Source organism: Triturus cristatus, chromosome 9 (genome assembly GCF_964204655.1).
Source record: "Triturus cristatus chromosome 9, aTriCri1.1, whole genome shotgun sequence".
Classification (NCBI taxonomy): Eukaryota; Metazoa; Chordata; class Amphibia; order Caudata; family Salamandridae; genus Triturus; species Triturus cristatus.
In genome coordinates, this window is record NC_140592.1 from 132,666,892 (window position 1) to 132,686,240 (window position 19,349).

General features: G+C 40.6%; 1 protein-coding gene across 2 annotated transcripts in view; it reads right to left on the bottom strand.

The window, feature by feature from the left end:
- LOC146797515 (inter-alpha-trypsin inhibitor heavy chain H3-like) overlaps window positions 1–19,349 on the bottom strand; it is a 575,472-nt gene that overhangs the window by 11,832 nt on the left and 544,291 nt on the right. For both annotated transcript variants that reach the window (XM_085624529.1, XM_085624530.1), the window contains one exon: window positions 2,479–2,651. In XM_085624529.1, the coding sequence (XP_085480655.1) occupies window positions 2,479–2,651 (173 nt within the window). The remainder of the gene's footprint in view (window positions 1–2,478; window positions 2,652–19,349) is intronic.

Consider the following 19,349-nt stretch of genomic DNA (forward strand, 5'->3'; position numbering starts at 1 on the left):
AGACATTTGTAATGTGTAGTTCACTTTTAAGCCATCTTCTTTATTTCAGTTTACCCTTGATACATAAATGTGTGCAATTTCCTCCGTATGACTACTAGAAATGTCGTTCACGGCTCTAAATGATCCTGATATGTGTAGGAAGTCAGTATAGGTTGAGAAATAACATTTCATCAATGTATGCATTAATGTTATAAGTTTGTACTTTTGAATGTAGTTCCCAAGTATACTTACAGTCACGTAATCTCATTGCTTGCTATATGATTTACATAATGTGGATTAAAGTGCTAAATAAATATTATCTATGTATAAGTATAAAGGTGCACACGCATAATAAATGCACATTATAGATTTAATGTCTTAAGTGAGCTGCTTTACATTAAAGGCCTGAATGTTGGTCCCATGACAACCCATTGCGTTTCTATATTTATGTTGACTTGCTTTCTTTGCAGGTGTTCCCATTGACTGATAGTTTGATTAGATACATTTCTTGTAACAATCATTGGATACATGTCTGGAAATGGATTCCAGAGATGAGCACATGAGAATTCTGTAGACAAACAATGGACTGTTGTATTTAACTGTGAGTGGGGGACTGAGACGATGTTCCCGTGTTCAGTGTGTGACTTTCCTACAATGTTTCATCCTAATATCATGTGCAACCATGCAGACTTTTTTAAACAAATACAATGGATTTCTATTGGCGACGTACCCAAAGGGGAGTTGACAATTAACATTTTGAATTATAACTCATCAGTTGCCCTGGACAGAACACGCAGATGACTTCGGACTTCTTTGCAGCCCGCATGCTGAACTCCTTTGCTGCCCTTTTTCTGCAGATTCTAAGCAGAATCTTTCTCTGGACTCCGACCTGAAACATTTTCCTATTTTCCCAAATTCCCCAAATCCCATGGCCCTTTAAATGAACTCTTAAAGACAGTTCCCATGTCAAGTTAACTGTGGTTTAGACCAGTATTTTCTGACACCTTAAAGACTCTTACTGAGCTTCTGCAATGCTATTGCTAATACTTCTTGTACTCTTATGCCTGATATCTATTGTTTTTTGCAGATTTGTAATATGAGCAGTTATGTGTCTTTGTTTGTCTTGGAGGGATTCAAATTGCTAATGCCGAAGAAAGATCAAGCTAGATTGTATTTTGAGTATAAGATCTTGATGTTGTTGTTTTGCATTGTAGCTATAGATCTGCTTGCTTGCCTGATTCTTGTTTCCTTAAGTTTATTTAGGAGGCTAGACCTCCCTGTTACCATACTGTGTTTATACAGTCTGACTTTAAGAGTGATCTATCTGAATTTAATTACTAATTTGTATTAAATACCATTGAACTTGGCTACCGATCCTTGGTCCTCATTGTGTAGGCAAACTGGTTGCACTATTAATTGAATTTGATCAGACAATTCATGTTAGCCCTCTTTACCCTCAGTGCAAGAGGGTAAATCCTCAGATAAAGGTCTGGCCCAGAATTGTGAGATTAAACACGCTGGATCAATATCAATAATCATTCCAAAGCAAAATCACTGCATTAAACAAAGGATAGAAAAGACTCATAATATTAACACTTGACTATTACAGTTCCCAGCTAGTGGGCCTTCCCAATCATTTAGTACATATATTTCCGTTAATAAAAAATGCAACTGCCTGGATGCTTTTAGGAGTAAAAAGAAGTACATAAACTTCCACTTATCATTGGCAGCTGCCCTGGCTACCTGTTATCCAGAGATATCTTATTAAAGTGCACTGCCTTTGCCACAAAACATGGTATATGGCATCTGGTTCTTACATGATCACCATGTTTTAATTCTGCTCTCCAATGCAGTCCTTATGATTAAAGTGTTAATCCCTGATCAAAGTACCGAAATACAACAGAGACAGACAGGGAGGACCATCATAGCCATTTCTGATGGCTTAAGCATGGATTTCCATGCCTATTTCCCTTTGTGCCTAAGCAAGTTATAAAAGCTTCAGATAGGGGTTACAATCTCATCTGTTCAATAAATGACTGATTTCTGCTGTTTCCATTTTTCTCTTTTCTGGTACAGTGGTTTGCGAAGCAGAGGAACACCTCTTTTCGAGGTTTAAGTGTACTGAGTAAATGTGATATTCATTCATTCATAGAACCCTATGATACGCTCCGGAGAGTTACAAGAATTGCACCTACTTTTTAAGTTATGTAATTCCCCTCAGCTCAGATATTTGTTGCGTAGCCCAAGTAGGGTAGAAACCAATAGTTTCAAGGTATATCACAAACTGCAGGGAAAACCTTTTAAGGTGGATAAAAATGGCTATATAATCATTTGGTTAGAATGCCCTCTAAAGTCCAGCGGAAACAAAAGCTGGATTTCACAGTGCATGATCACAGTACACTGTATATTGTACTTTGTGTACTGTTATCCAAATCCTGCAGATTAATACACCAATGACAATAATAATAAGAGTTAAAGCTAGATATTGAAAGTTCTAACCTAGTAATCCATGTGTTTTCTCGGAAAGCATATGACCATCCACCGTGTAGAAGCCAAGGAAGTCTTGGTGTAGAGGATGTTTCTTCCAAACTCGATGCAAAAGAATGACAAAAGTTGCTCCGTCTGCTGCAGACAACCTCACTTCCTTCTCCTTGGTAATAACAATAGTCACACTGGGGGCGAATAAGACATATTCATAAATGACAAGCTTCAAGGTGAAATGCAGTACAATTCAAATTGTTATTTCAGGTTTGCATTTACCCTTTGCCCAGAATAGTCATATTTCCTTAGCACATGGATGGGCATGTGCTTTAGCACAAAACTGGCACTGGTCTAATTGTTGGAATCACACCTGTCCTTAATCCTGGAATATCTCGCGAGAATTGGACATTACAATATAATGAATGAATAATACACAGCCCCATTTATTCCTCAGTTGAGGGTCCATTGCAGAACTGGAGTTAGGGCCTGATTTAGAACTGGGTTACTCACTATCCTGTCCGCCAAAATATAAATACCATATGATGTAATGGTATTTATATGTCGGCAGACGAGATATCCATGCTGTAACCTGTACGCTGAGTTCTAAATCAGGCACTTAGTCTTATTTAGTTCTACCAATCTCTCAGCTCAAACTAACACAAAACCTAATGGTCAGTGAAGTACCATCTTTTTGGCCATTCTGGAAATCAGAAGCTCAGGAAAAGCTGGCCGTCACATTAGCATTCTACTACACACTGTCCTGAGTGGATGGCTGACTACAGCCCAGTGACATAGCATTCCTCTATCTCTACATATACCTGCCAAAAACTTGCCAGCCTATTGAGCTCAAATTACCTATTACTCTTTGAAAGTCGAGGTTCAAGAAAAAATGCTTCTGGGCCCTTCAAACTGAAAAAATATCTGTAATTAGGTCATCCAGTAACAATTACTGAACAATAATTAAGATACAGCAGTAAATGCTATATTGCACAACTTGTACCTGCTGCTTACTTAACCCCATTTAGCAACACACTGAAGTCTGGCTTTACCTGAACTTATGGTTCATTCTGTTTACTCCGACAAAACACTTTACTGGGGATCAAAACTCTGGAGTTTGGGTGAATTGATATTGTGATTGCTGGCATGAACCTTTCCTATGGAGAAAGGCAGGGCCAAACAAGCCTTCCCTCAGCCAAAACTCAGAACTCTTGTTTTGTGACTCTGGACCCCAAACCTTCTTTTTCACAGGCCATTGCAGAACTTAGCTGAGTCGGAATTTGGTTATGTCTACTGCTCCATTGAAATACCTCCCATTGCAAGATCAAGATTCAGAATGCTCACTCTTTCTATGTTTACTGCCTCCTTCTGAGCACAGGCCCTAAATTATGGGCCAGTATGATCTAATAATGTTATGGTCAAAGCAACCAGGAAAGAAGCGTCTCGACTAATGTCCACATTGGAACCATAGGAAGTATCATTCAATCAATCAATTAATCAATCAATCAATCATAACATTTGTAAAGCGCACTACATGCATGAGGGTCTGAAGGCGCTGAGGGTGGGGGTAGCGTGCCGCTATTGTTCGAAGAGCCAGGTCTTGAGTAGTCTTCTGAAGGTCAGCAAGTCCTGGGTCTGTCTTAGGTGGATGGGGAGGGTGTTCCAGGTATTGGCGGCGAGGTGGGAGAAGGATCTGCCGCCTGAGGTCGCTCTTCGGAAGCAGGGGACAGTGGCGAGGGCGTGGTCGGCAGAGCGGAGCTGGCGGGTGGGAGTGTAGAAGCTGAGTCGGCTGTTGAGGTACGTTGGTCCGGTGTTTGTGGAGTGCTTTGTGTGCGTGGGTGAGGAGCTTGAAGGTTATCCTCTTGTTGACGGGGAGCCAGTGCAGGTCTCTCAGGTTGGGTGTGATGCGGCTGCGGCGATGGATGTCGAGGATCAGGCATGCGGAGGCGTTCTGGATGCGTTGGAGCCGCTTCGAGAGTTTGGCCGAGGCTCCTGCGTAGAGGGCGTTCCCGTAGTCCAGTCTGCTGCTGACGAGGGCCTGGGTGACCGTCCTCCTCGTTTTGGTGGGGATCCACTTGTAGATCCTAAGCATGCAGAGGGTGTTGAAGCAGGAGGAAGAAACAGCGTTGACCTGCTTCGTCATGGAGAGGGTGGAGTCGAGGATGATCCCTAGGTTACGTGCGTGGTCGGTGGGTGTTGGAGCTGTTCCTAGTGCAGACGGCCACCAGGAGTCATCCCAAGCCGAGGGGGTGGAACCGATGATGAGTACCTCCGTCTTGTCCGAGTTGAGCTTCAGTCGACTGTCTCTCATCCAGTCGGCGATGGCCTTCATTCCTTCACGGAGGTTGGTTTTGGCGGTGTGGGGGTCCTTGGTGAGGGAGAGGATCAGCTGGGTGTCATCGGCGTAAGAGATGATGTTGAGGTCGTGCAGTCGGGCGACGTGGGCGAGTGGAGCCATGTAGATGTTAAACAGCGTTGGACTGAGGGATGAGCCCTGGAGTACGCCACAGATGATCTTGGTCGCTTCGGAGTGGAAGGGGGGGAGGCGGACGCTCTGTGTTCTACCGGAGAGGAAGGAGGTGGTCCCGTCAAGGGCCTTCTCTTGGATCCCGGCGTCATGGAGGCGTGTTCGTAGTGTGTGGTGGCAGACCGTGTCGAAGGTGGCTGACAGGTCCAGGAGGATGAGGGTTGCGGTTTCTCTGTTGTCTAGTAGGGTCCTGATGTCATCAGTGGCAGCGATGAGGGCAGTTTCAGTGCTGTGGTTGCTGCGGAACTCGGACTGGGATGGGTCCAGGATGCTGTTCTCCTCAAGGAAGCTGGTCAGTTGTTTGTTGCCGGCCTTCTTGATGACCTTCGCCGGGAACGGGAGCAGGGAGATGGGTCGCAAGTTCTTGAGGTCCTTGGGGTCCGCTTTGGGTTTCCTGTGTAAGGCATTGATCTTGGCTTGCTTCCAGCTCTCCGGGAAGGTTGCTGTCTCGAAGGAGATGTTGATGGCTTTCAGGAGATGGGGTACGATGGTGGTGCTGGCTTTGTTGAAGATGTGGTGTGGGCAATGGTCTGATGGGGATCCGGAGTGGACGGTGCTCATGATCTTGATAGGCTAAATCCTGCCATAGAGCTATAATCACTCCAATAGGTTATCACAAAAACAGTTTCATAGGGTTCTTACAGACCCAGCTACTACATATAGGGCTGAAAATAGATCCCATTGGCACTTTACATAGACTGCCTATCCCATGCTCTTTCCTGCAGGCCCATCAGAAGGGTTGAGGATGGGGAGGTACAGCGGGGTAATTTTCTCACAAACCATTCACTTTTTTTTGCTCTACAGGTCATGCTGCAACATTTTTTATTGATTTTAAGACAGGCCTATCTTATTTCTCAATGTAAAGGCAGCTAACATGGCTAATACAAAGAGATGCTGCTATATAACCCGGCTCTGTTGTGTTTTTCCTTCACTGTTGGACATTCTTTAGAACTATAAAACACATCCTTGTTCTATGGGAACTTACTTCAGATTGATGACCCTGGTCCCATCAAAAGATTCTGATAGACTGACAACATCGACTGTTAACTTTAGCAGGCAAATGGAACAAATAAGATTCTGCTGGAGGTCAAAACGTCATATAGGTATTTAGTTATACGTCTGAGAGTTGGAAAGAGGATGAAGTTAGTATGCACCCATAAAGCACGGTGGGATGAAGGAAACATGGAGCTGGAATTGCCCTCCCTCTAGGTAAACTCAATGAAATTTCCCCTCTAAATGCATTTGGAGTCCTCTTTCATTAGGGTGACTGCATCATGGGGAGAGTATATTTGAAATGAATACATAGGAAAGGGATCTTGGGGTTATAATAACCACTCGACTCGAGGGTTTTGAACATTGTAACATAGTTCTTCAAGAAGCTCACTTGAAAATAAGATGCCCAATAAGCAGGTTGAGGAAGACAGAGCAACACTGCAAAAATGACTGGTAAAGCCTTATATAGAGAACACTTTCCAGAATTTCAGAGACAATGCATTCAAAAGCAGAAAGGATCATTGGATGCAGACTGAGCAAGAGCTAGCACAATTTAGACAGTCTAGGTCCAAAATCTTCTGAAAAGGTAATTGAAATCATTATAGGCTCCGATGAAGGAGAAAAAAGAGATGTGATTCTAGTACTTAAATAGCTATGTGATATAAATATAAAAATATAGGCAAGTACGCGCAAGGGAAATCTGGATTGTTAACAAGCAGGCAAAATAACTGTAATAGGTATTAGCGTGACACAGCTCTATTTTTTTTGACATGACTGCATATTTTTTTTAATTGAGAGTGAGCACTACTGTTTGATGCCCGAGTTTCTAACATTGGTGTATCTGGAAGTAGCTTTGCTAAGTCTGTTATGTCTGCCTAACCTTTTGGGGATGCCTTTTCATTGAATTGCTTTAATCACAGGGGGGGGGGGTCATAAAATTCGCTGAATTTCCATTTGCTTAATACAATTTGCCATTTAGCACTACATTTTTGCTAAAAATGCATCCTCATGCCCATTTTGGACGCAAAGACGCATTTCCACAAAAAATGGTGCCTGAACCACAAGAGTGGCTAACACTGGCTGTTTTCGTTCCGTTCATTCATGTGTTTTTCATTTTGTCAAATGGACATGAAATTATGCAACAATGCATATTGGCATATTTTCTGACATTTTCCATAACAAGTGAAATGAAAAATGCATGCAATTACACATGATTATGCTGGCATAACAAATATTTTACTCAGGGCCAAAAAACTGTTTAAGGTTTGATGGTTAATATTGGTACTTGTGTTTTGGGGTGAAATATTTATAGTAAAAACGCAATACAATAAGAAATTTGGTTTAACATTACAGGCTTGAAAATAAAGAAGCATTTTGTGATTCTTGTTTACTCACCTATCGCCAGGATTGGTGAAAAGATACTCATGACCTTAAATCCATAATGCCTAACTACTTTTTTGTTGACTGATAGGCAGCAAGGCTTAACACTGTTATGGATGCTGAAGACAAATACCATAATGCTGAGCAGTTAAGCTTTGTAGACAATATTTTACCCAGTGGCAGTCGGCGGGAGCAATGCTGGCCCTCATGCAGCGGGGCCGGTTGGGAGCAATGCCAGCTGCCACTGCATCTGAGCAGTGTCATCAGTGATCATTGATGTAATCAATTATGTCATTTGAGATATCAATGATGTCATAAATGATGTCATAGAACATGTCATGTCAATCGGTAGCTGCCAGACACGTGATCGTGATCGGGATTGAGAGCAGCTGAGTTAGTCCAAGCGAGCGAGCAGGCGAGAGCAGGCGAGAGCGGTCGCCGGTCATCATGCGGAAGCCGGAGCCAGAGACGGGGCGGCAAGTGCAAGAAGGCACGAGGAGGCAGGAGGGCTGCCGGCTGCCGGCTGCCGGTTACCGCGCTGGGCGCACTGGGCGCGCACTGAGTCTGACAACCGGAGACAAGAAAAAAATCAAGCTCGGGAATCTCCCGTTTCAGTTGAGTCCGGGGCAGTCTGGTGTGGCTCGCAGGAGGTGCGGCCACTTGGAGCTTCAGTCCCTTTGCTGTTCACGGAGCTCGCACGGAGCTCACAGAGCGGGAATACAGAGCTCAGAGTGCAACGAAAACGCACGTACGGGGCCGAATTTGGGAGTCTGGTCGGAGCTTGAGCTTGAGCTTGAGCAGGGCATTTACGGCTATTTACGGCTATTGCTCTTGCTCGCTCGCTCACCCCTGTCACCTATCAGCCCCCTCTCAACCGCAGAGCCGTAAAAATTACCGCCCCACTGCCGCTCCACTGCTGCTGTGTAACTCTGTGTAACTCTGTGAGCTGTAAGTGGTGGGTTACCTTAAGACACTCCGTACAGTTGGAGGTTGCTCTCGGAAGCAGAAGTGGAGCTAGCAGAGCCGTTAGCAGAGGAGAGGAGAAGGTGCTGCCAGCAGAGGCTCACTAGGCGGTGCTCATCAACCAGGACAGCAGGTAAAATCTCCATTATCCAAACCAACCGGTGAGAGCCTTTGGTTACTACTGCTGTTAAAAGTGTACGTGACAAAAGCAATAGTAACAGCAACAATAGAAAAACAGTAAGAAAACCTATCCAGGCCACTTAGGCCATTGTTCCCTGCTTCACTGTACTCCCCAGCCCTGCCCTGCCCCCCACCTTCCTCGAGTGGGCAGCCGTGAAACTATGAGGTCCGGCAGGACAAGAAAAGACTTACCTAGCACTAAACCAGCACAAAAAGTAAAGAAACCAACAAAAAGGAAAAAAACGCTAGACAATGGAATTCACGACGGAATTCATGAATGTAGCACTGAGGTTATTGAAAACGGAGAATTGGATACCCAGAAAGCAAAAAACGCCAAGCTTGAGTCAATCAGTCACCCGACATCGCATCAAAACCTAAGTGAAATAACAACCCTACTGGATGATCAGATAACTAACCGGAATTCAGATCAAACCCCTTTTAAAACCCGCTCAAAGCGGCACACGTCACCACTAAAGGTAATGTCAAATCCGAATATAAAACCCTCTCAAATAACCACTCATATTGCAGGGTCACGCCCAAATCCAGGAAATAAGAGCCTAATAAACATAGAGGGCTCTCCCGAACAAAAGAATATGTACTCCTTTCAACCTAAGATTTTTACCAAGTTTGCGTTTCTGAATGATCCAGCATCCATAATATTTTCCAAGACAAGTGACATTAAGGGCTTGCAAACACCCTTGCACCCAAGCAATCTCAAATTTAACTTCACTTCTGATGCTGAAATAAAACCAAATCCAAACCAAACAGTGGCACAAATTCACTCAACGGACATACAAAAAACGAATCTAGTATTACAAGTAGAACCCAAACAAAATGGCCCAGTTAGTAGGCAGCTACACAAAGTCCCGCTAACAAAGGAACGCGGCCAAAAAACACTCTGATGTTTTAGAAAGGACAAAAGACCCAAACCCGGGATTAGCTAATCCAACAGTAGCTTGCGCACCATTCAAAAATGCGGAAGCGGGTGCCCTTGTAACTAAAATCGATAAAAACCATGTACAAACACAATCTCATTGCTCTCCATTGCAATTTCAAGACGAAAAACAAGACGAAAACCACATTTTTTCACTAATACTAAAGCAAGAACCCTTAATAAAGGCAGCTACAATTAGTCCCTATGAGTGCCCTGTAAAATCAAAGGACCCTCATTTTTTGGAGCTAACACCTATATGCAATTTATTATCACAACAGTCAAATGCAGCTACAAGTATTAATCGGTCAAATGCACAGATCTCAGAGTATCGATCTGACCAAATACCGGAACAGCTTGCCCCGCCACCTGCTAGCGCTTCACCCCCAGTCTGCCTAACAACTAAAGAATGCAAAGTTCAAATTACTGATGACTCTTATCCTTCAGGGACCAGTCTACCGCAACTTTCTAACAGTCATTCTCAACGCCTGACAGCTCAAGAACGCGAGGCACGATCATATGGAAATGACCCAACCTTATGGTTAAGACAAGCGCAAATCATCAGAGACTGGCCTCAAAATGAAACAACAACCTCAGAGAAAGAGGAACACGAAAGAGACGTAAAATCCCCACCGAGATCTAACCTGGCGACCGCTTATAACTCGGATTGCGACATGTCTTTCTTAGCCTCCCAAGAATGGGAGGACCTAGTAGCCTCATATAACAACAAGCCCCAAAATAGCAAAACCAGTACAAAGGTTAAAACCAGTGACAAATGTAATCAGTCTAAAGAAGTTTTCTGGGAAACCTTTCTTTGCACCATGCAATATTCAACAGAAGCACTGAAATACCAGTCACATAAAATGGATCTACAACTGTCAGTACTTCAAACCCTGGCAGAATTTACATCTGCTATTGACACAAAGTTGGCCGACCTAAACGGATTAATTAGAAGAGGTCAGGAAGCAGCTCTCAACGACAAATTTTTCCGGCAAGACTGTACCTGTGCCCCAATTATAGACAAACTTTCCATGTTACCATCACTTCTTAGTGACATATTGTCTATAGCTGCTGTTACACCCCAAACAAGAGAAAGTTCACTCTCTCCTACAAAGGAGCCAATAAAAATTGCATCACAATACCCGGAGAACCTACCCCTAATCGAGAGTTTATCTCCGACCAAGAAGAATGAAATAGGGGAGTGCAGGGAACAGCAACCCCTAGAAGTTTCCCCCTTAGGGAACGTACCAACAAACCAATCGCCACCAAGCAAGGAAAGCACAGGAAAAACTACTGGTCGTAGAAATAAAAGGAAGGGGAGGAAAAAGAAAAATACGGCACAAGCTCAACCTTTGCTTACTTGGTTGTCACAAGATCATGCAACAATGAAACCAAAAACAACAAACAACCGAAAAGCATCAACGTTACACTCGGTTGAAATTATCACAAGAAATTCTACTACAATTGAAAAAACGTCGCAAACTGATCAGCAACCCTGCCCCAAAACAAACCACTTAGGGGTAAACACAACTGACAGCGACGATATCAACGAAGGCTCCATACCGGAAACACCCCTAACGCCTATAGTCCACAAGTCTCACGACAATAAGAAACCTTCAACCATGCAAATAAAGGTCCAAATATTAAATAAGGAAAAGGAGAGCTTACAAGCCCAAGAGCCGACGGCAAGAAGACAAAGCTTCGAATTACCAAAAACCCAAAACTCGCCTCCATCTGGAAGCCTACAAGATAAAGGCCAGTGCTTCCAAATTAAATCTTTAAAAGAAAATGGAAATAATAGACTGGGCAACTTGTCATCTGGTGGCCTAGAAGACAAAGGTCAGTGCTCCCAAATTAAACCTTTAAAAGAAATTAGAAAAAATAGACTGGGCAATCCCGTACAAAACAGCCTTAGTACACTTCGGGCCAGTCGTGTGGCCTCCCCAAATAGTTATCAAACTGATGATCTTACTGAAGTAGAGGACTCCGACACGATCATCTTCGCCCCCAGATATAAGTCGCAAGGTCGGATAGATATCCTAAACAGGGGGAATATACTACGCCTTTTACAAGCTATTCCATCTTTAACAACGATTCATAGCTCCGACCTATTGTCTGTCGAATTTATTCCAAATTACAACTTAACAAACTTGGAAGCTTCGAAAACAACTTGGAAAACATCGGAGATAGCATCTAGAATCGGTAAAGAAACTACAATATTTCAAAATTGGGGGGTAGCACTAACAACAGTTCCCAAACCACAATACCCAACCCCATTCTTAGCTTCAGACAGTCCACGCCGTACAACAACGTCAATTCTAAGGGGCGCAAGAAGTTGTACTCCAACCGTCGACCAGTTCGCCTCAAAGAATTCCTTGGCCAAGTATGGAAGACAAGGCTTACAACGGACCATTCTGTTAACAAATTCAAATTGACAAAAGACACGGCTTATATTGCTTCCTTACAAGGGCCCTCATGAAATTAAAATAAGTATTTGGAACATTAATGGTTTAAATTCTAAGCAAAGGGACCCGGAATTCCTTGAACTACCTCAAAATGTTTGACCTTATTTTACTTCAGGAAACCTGGGAGGATATTCCCTTTGACCTCCCGGGATATATCTCATGTTTCAAACCTGCAATAAAAAATACCAGATTTGGACGTCGCTCGGGTGGCCTACTCCTCTTCTCTTCTATATTGAAATTTGGCGAGATGCATCCGTTAACAATGCAAATCACTTCTCCAAGCTGCATACAAGCCGCAGCAATCAAAATGTCCCTTGACCAGAAAATCCAAAAGGTTATATTGATAAACGTTTACCTTCATCCGAAAAATAAAGTACAATCATCAAAGGAAGTGGTCAAAGAAATATCAAGAATCATGGAAGAGGAAAATACTGACAAAATCATCCTAGGAGGAGATTTTAACATGCACCTCTTAGGGACAACACAGGAAGACGACCTTTGTCTTGACCTGTCTGGTATTTGGGGTGTTCCAAACCAAGGCCTCCCACTGGCAAACAAATCTACAAAGAGCTCAATACTCTTTCTGTCAGAACTCGAACATTTAAATCTGAGGGCAATTAATGGGCGCTTCAAAGAAGATAACCCCCCAGCACCAACGTTTCATTCGTTTAACGCATCAACGACAATTGACTTCTCCTTTACTACACTAGCTATGTTTAATAAAATCGTATCATTTCGAATAGGCAATAGTACTTTTAGTGACCATATGCCGCAAGAGATGTTACTTCATTCCACAGCTATATTACAGCAAGAGGCTGAAACATCTATTGTCCCAGTGGGAACAATAAACCTTCACCGCATTAGGTGCAATTCAATAAACATAGAAACTGTAGCAGTACAGGCTAAAGATGCGCTGAAGGAAGCACAAGACAACTTAGTTCACCCATTGGAAATATGGGAGTCCTTTATCGTCTCACTTAGAAAAAGATTTCCAGTAAATAAAAGTTCTAAAAAGCATTTAAATGTCCCCCCCAAACTTGAAAAATATTAGTCCTGATTCGAAGAAACTGAAAACAACAATAAACCATGCACTAAGACAACTACGGAGACGACCCGATAACCAAAACCTGCGTCAGTCGCTACGTGAAACTAAAGCCCTGTTAAAAAAGAAAAGATGGCTAAGAAGTACAACAAAGAACAACGATTTCTGGGCCAAATTGATTCACGATGCCAAACAAAAAAACAGTGCTAAATTTTGGCAATCTATTAATAAACTGCAGCTGCCGCACGATTGCGGAATTAACTCCAACATCTCCGAAGAAGCCTGGGCAAATTTTCTTTCCAACCACTTCAATAACAATGAAGAACTAATAAGCCACTCTAAACATCAAACTTCTGGGAGTAGCATTGAGATTGAAAATCAACTAGTTCTTCCCAGCCAGTATCCATCTAACAACCATAAAAGAATAGTTCCAGACCAAGACAAAGAGCACTCCATAGAATCCATAGCAGACCTGTCCACAAACAGAGAGAATACGGTTCAAATTACCAAACAGATAATGAGCCAAATAGCAAAAGGCCGACCATCAGGCGCCCCGGGTCCTAACGGCATTCCATCAATGCTGTTTAAAAGTGACCCGGACTTCTGGAGTAAGGCCTTGGAGCCCATCTTCCAATATGCAGCTACAAATTTTATAATCCCAGACTCATGGAAAGGCTCAATTATAAGCCCAATTTACAAGCAAGGGGCTAGGGCAGAACCAAAAAATTATCGTTTAATAACCCTGATTGACACAGAGGCTAAATACTTTGCAGGGCTCCTTTTAAAAGAAATATCTATCTGGGCTGAAGAAAATAAGATAATACCCCTGACCCAAACTGGTTTCCGGAAAAGGCAAGGAACTATAACAAATATAATGGCACTGACCCTGCTCATGGACGCTGCCAAACAGGGAAAATACCCACTTTTTCTATGTTTTATAGACTTTACGGCAGCTTTCGACCATGTTGACCGCACTAAATTATGGCAAAAATTGGACAGTTGGGGAATTCCTGCTAATCTACTGTCCCAACTAAGGAACCTGCATACAAATACATGGGTTAGGATAAAGCTAACAAATGGTGGCAAAATATCGAGAAAAATTCCCACCTCAAAAGGACTTAAACAAGCATGTGTGTTAGCGCCTATGCTATTTAATCTATTTCTTGCAGACCTACCAGATCTACTGAGCAGCAGTACAGGCCACGTACCAAAACTAGGGAATGTCCCCCTATCTTGTTTATTATAAGCGGACGACCTGATTTTGATAAGCAGGACCCCCGTTGGCCTACAACACCTACTGAATGTCACTCTAAAATTTTCGCAAGATAATGCACTAAAAATAAATTATACCAAAACAAAAACCATGGCGGTTAACTACCACAAGAAAACACATCTTAGTTGGTTTCTAGACGGACATCGCCTGGATCAATGTGCTAGTTATAAATACTTAGGGGTTATATTGGATCAAAATAACTCAGCAAACCACAGCTAGAAGCAGTGCGGAGAAAAGGGGTAACAACATATCTAACAATTAAACCCCTAAAGAAGCTCTTACCGGACTTGTCATTTGACCCCTTACTTAGGATCATGCAAGCAAAATTCCAACCAACCATATTCTATGGGAGCGAAGCGCTGAAGGGAAAAGATGCCGTAATTCTTAACAATATAATATCCAAGGCATACCGCGCAATTTTTCACCTTCCCAGAACGGCCTCCCCCGCTCAAATTCGATTAGAATTCGGTCCTCAAAAACAGTCCTTAGAAGGTATGGGAGCTTACGTGAAATGCTTGCATAAAATTAAGAACGATGACAAGGGAACCCTGAATGAGCTACTCTGGATAGAACTCTCCCTTCCAAGAAATTCTCCGGCAAACGCATACCTTCAGGAAGCAATTAAACAGCTGGAGTTAACAGAACTGTGGAAAGTCCAGGGTAATCACCAAATTATTAAAAAAACAGTCACAAAGGTAACTCGTACCCTATCTGCACTAGGGGATAAAAGAACTCTAGCTAAAAGATCACATGGCTGGATGGTCTTACATACCTATAATAAATTCGCACCCCAGCCCTACCTGAAAGTGGGTTTAAAAATTATCATAAAGGAAAAATTCCTCAGATTAAGACTGGGGGCAGGCCCTTTCAACCAATTCTTGCCTCCGTGGGAGAGAAAGGATGAAAACGCCCAATGTCGGCTATGTTGTAGTGGTACAGAAGACGCAATCCATATTATATGTATCTGTAAAAATGTAAAAGATATCAGGAGTACCCTATTAAAACCCGCCTTCAAACAACATGGTGTCAGATCATGCAGACAAGCATTAATGTTGTGCTTTAACCCCGATTGGGTACAGTTAAACAGTAGGTTAATTAAATTTCTTGACATTACCGCAAAGAGACTAAAAAACCCGGATTGAGTCGTTGAAAGGTTAAGTTTTATATGAATTCCAGATCAAAATACCCTCAGCTACAATTACAAAAAAAACAACAATAGCTAACTTTTGTAAAATTTGTGTCAATAATTTTATGATTGTGACAAACAAGTTTTAATTGTATATAGTGATTTTATCATGTATTGAGCGGAATTTTATTTCTGTATATGCAAAGGTTTTAATTAATCGTGCGTATTAAAATAAATACAAATACAAATGTCATGAGTGATGTAATGTGTGAGGTCATAAGTAATGCATGGTGGGCACGTTGATATGGCTAGCTCTGCTAACTATAACTGGTGAATTTCTGTTTTTTTATTTGTTCAAAACATTAATGTTGTCACTGACATATTCATCTACCTATTACGTTACTTTACCCTTTGTTTTATTCAGTGATTATGTATATACATGTATTCACCTAAAAAAACAGCATAGGTAAAATTGATTTTATAGTTAGGCATGGTATGAAGGTCTTAATTGAAATTTTAAAAACACTAAACATTTACTGAAAAAAACAAAGGCTAAAGTGGCATTTATCTTAGATGATGAAGTAACACAAAAACTAACAATGCAAAAAAACAAAAAAACACTGAAATTCACCTGTCATAGTTTACTGATCTAACTATAAATGGTGGTACACCATTGCACTGCACTACATTTGAGATACTGTCAGTTATGCCATTAATAATCTAATTTAATATGTCATGAGAGATGTAATATGTGAGGTCACGAGCAGTGCATGGTGGGCCACTGGTTATAGTTTGGTCAATAAACATAGATTTAAGCCATATGTGTCTTTTCAGTCAATAAGAATTCTTTATTTTTTAAATGTGAAATAACGTGGGAGGACAGTGGAATTCCCGGAGAACCTGGCTAGACATTTTAAACCTTAAATTTCTCATAAATGCGGAACAGATTTACAACAGATTGCAAAAAACACACTTTTGAGTCTACCTTTCTCCCAAATTGGATGTAATTCTGTTCAGTTGTTTTTTTGTATCTCTTCCCAAAATTCTTATGGGAATTTACATGGGAAAATATGTTTTGGTACCACCATTTTACTCTGACCCCGCGTTAAGAATCATCCTGACAATTTCCAAGAAAGAGCTGAGGTACCTCATTGCACAAATGTAATCGCACGTATACCTTTTTTATAATCAAATACACATGAGAAATTGCCATGGCATAAACCTTAGATGCAAATCTGCAGATAGTTATAGGTTATTTATGAACATTGTTGAATGGGAGGAGTGGTCAAGTCTCATGAGAGGTAAAGCCTCAGGTAGGTTATGATGGGCCTTTCCTCCCTCAACAGTGTTAATAATAGCAGATTACAATCAAAGGATTTGCATTTGTAGTTTATGCTATGATATTTTTCATATATATTCATTATAAATAAGTTATTTAGGAGAAACACAGCTCAGTCTCACTACCTATAATATAGGCAGTGAAGGTTCAATGTATGGGATCACTGACACAATGTCAAAGCTGAAAATATTGTGATACAGAAATATTGTGTAAAAAATATTGTTCACAAAAATATTGTTATTCTATACTTAGAATGGTAAGTAGAAATATATTGAAAGAAAAAATTGTTTTACACTAATAATGAATGAATATATACAACATATCGTTTTTAATATATATATATTTATTTATATATATATATATAGTGAAAAACTGTAAATATTAAATATTCTAACATATATATATAAAAACCTATTTAAACAAACACACACACATATATATGAATGTGTGTATATTTATATACATAAATATATATACGTTTATATATACTTATATACGTATATATACACACACACATATCTATATATATCTATAGATATATATATATATATATGTGTGTGTGTGTATATATACGTATATAAGTATATATAAACGTATATATATTTATGTATATAAATATACACACATTCATATATATGTGTGTGTGTTTGTTTAAATAGGTTTTTATATATATATATGTTAGAATATTTAATATTTATAGTTTTTCACTATATATATATACATATATATATATATATATATATATATATTCACTGCAAAAACCCTAGGTTTCAGGCACATTATAGTTAGAAATTAGCATTTGGAAAACCTTAGTAATTCACTGAAAAAAACGCAGGTTTCAGGGACGTTATAGTTAGTTGGACATTTCTATCGTACAAAACCAGAGAAATTAGGCCATTATAGTTAGTACAGCTAACTATGACTCGCGCCCCCATAATGCACTGCTGATGACGTCACATATTACATCACATGGTCAGTGACATCACCGATGACATCACTGATGACATCTCAAATGACATCACTGATGACATTATCCAGTGAATGTGTGTTTCTGTAAAGTTTAAATATGTTTTATTTATATATATATTCACAGAAAAAAACCATAGGTTTCAGGCAGGTTATAGTTAGGAATTAGCATTTAAAAAATATCAGAAATTCACTGAAAAAACCATAGGTTTCAGGGGTGTTATAGTTAGCTGGACTTTTCACTTGTACAAAACCATTGAAATTCCCCCGTTATAGTTAGTTCAGCTAACTATAACTCGCGCGCCCGCAATGCACTGCTGATGACGTCACATATTACATCACTCATGACATGGTCAGTGACATCACTCATGACATCACTGATGACATCTCAAATGACATCACTGATGACTTCACTGATGACATCATCCAGTGAATGTGTGTTTTTCTGAAAATTAAATATGTTTTATATATGTATATCTCAAGGTCGATGGAAGAATAAATGGGTATATAAGTGTCTAAATGGATGATTTGTTTTTGAAAAATTGATTGTGTAACTGACTGATTAAGCGTATCATAGTGAATACATGGCTTAGTGAGTAATGTTTAAATATGTAAATATCTGTATCAGTCTCTCACTTTGTGTATAAGTGGCTGCATGGGTTGGTGAGTAGCTACATGGGTGTCTATATAGGTTATTAGTTGGGTTTTTGAGTATCAGTCTGAGTGTCTGCATGGTTCGGTGGGGGGTATTACGTAGTGCATAGGTGCATGAATGAGTGACTCACTGTTTGTATGTGTTGAACACAGCATGTGTGCAGGACTGTATGGGTGGATGAGTGTGTGTATGGGGGTGTTAGTGAGTGAATGACTGTCTCAATAGTGTCTTTATGAGTAACTACATATGTTTTAAACTAGTATATGTGACTATTGGTGTATATATGTGAGTATATGTGAGAGTGAGAGATTGAAAGAGTTCCTGTATGAATAAGTATGTGTTTCTATAAGTGATTGTTTAAAAGACTAAGTATGTGTAAGTTTCCGTAGAAGTAAGTATGGTGGTGTGTGTATAACTGTATATGCAAGTAAATGTATGTTTGATTCTTTATTAGCATGAGTGACTATGTGTGTGAGTAACTCTATGGATGAGTGGCATTGTGTAACAGGATGTATAGGTGTATGAGTACATATGATGAGTGAGTACATGTATGAGTGACTGTATAGGACTGTTGGTGAATGAGTGGATGTGTATGTGGATCTTAGAATTACTGAAGAGGTTGTTGTAACTGGTATTGGTATGTCCATTGTTTTGAAAATTTTAGTCTCTATTTTTGAATGTGTGTATCAAAGGTTATATTAGGGTGAGAGGAGGTCTGCCACTCTATCACAAGGATGATGTCATCAGTGATGTCATCAGTGATGTCATTTGAGATGTCATCAGTGATGTCATGAGTGATGTCACTGACCATGTCATGAGTGATGTAATATGTGACGTCATCAACAGTGCATTGCGGGCGCGCGAGTTATAGTTAGCTGAACTAACTATAACGGGGGAATTTCAATGGTTTTGTACAAGTGAAAAGTCCAGCTAACTATAACACCCCTGAAACCTATGGTTTTTTCAGTGAATTTCTGATGTTTTTTAAATGCTAATTCCTAACTATAACCTGCCTGAAACCTATGGTTTTTTCTGTGAATTTCAAAGGTTTT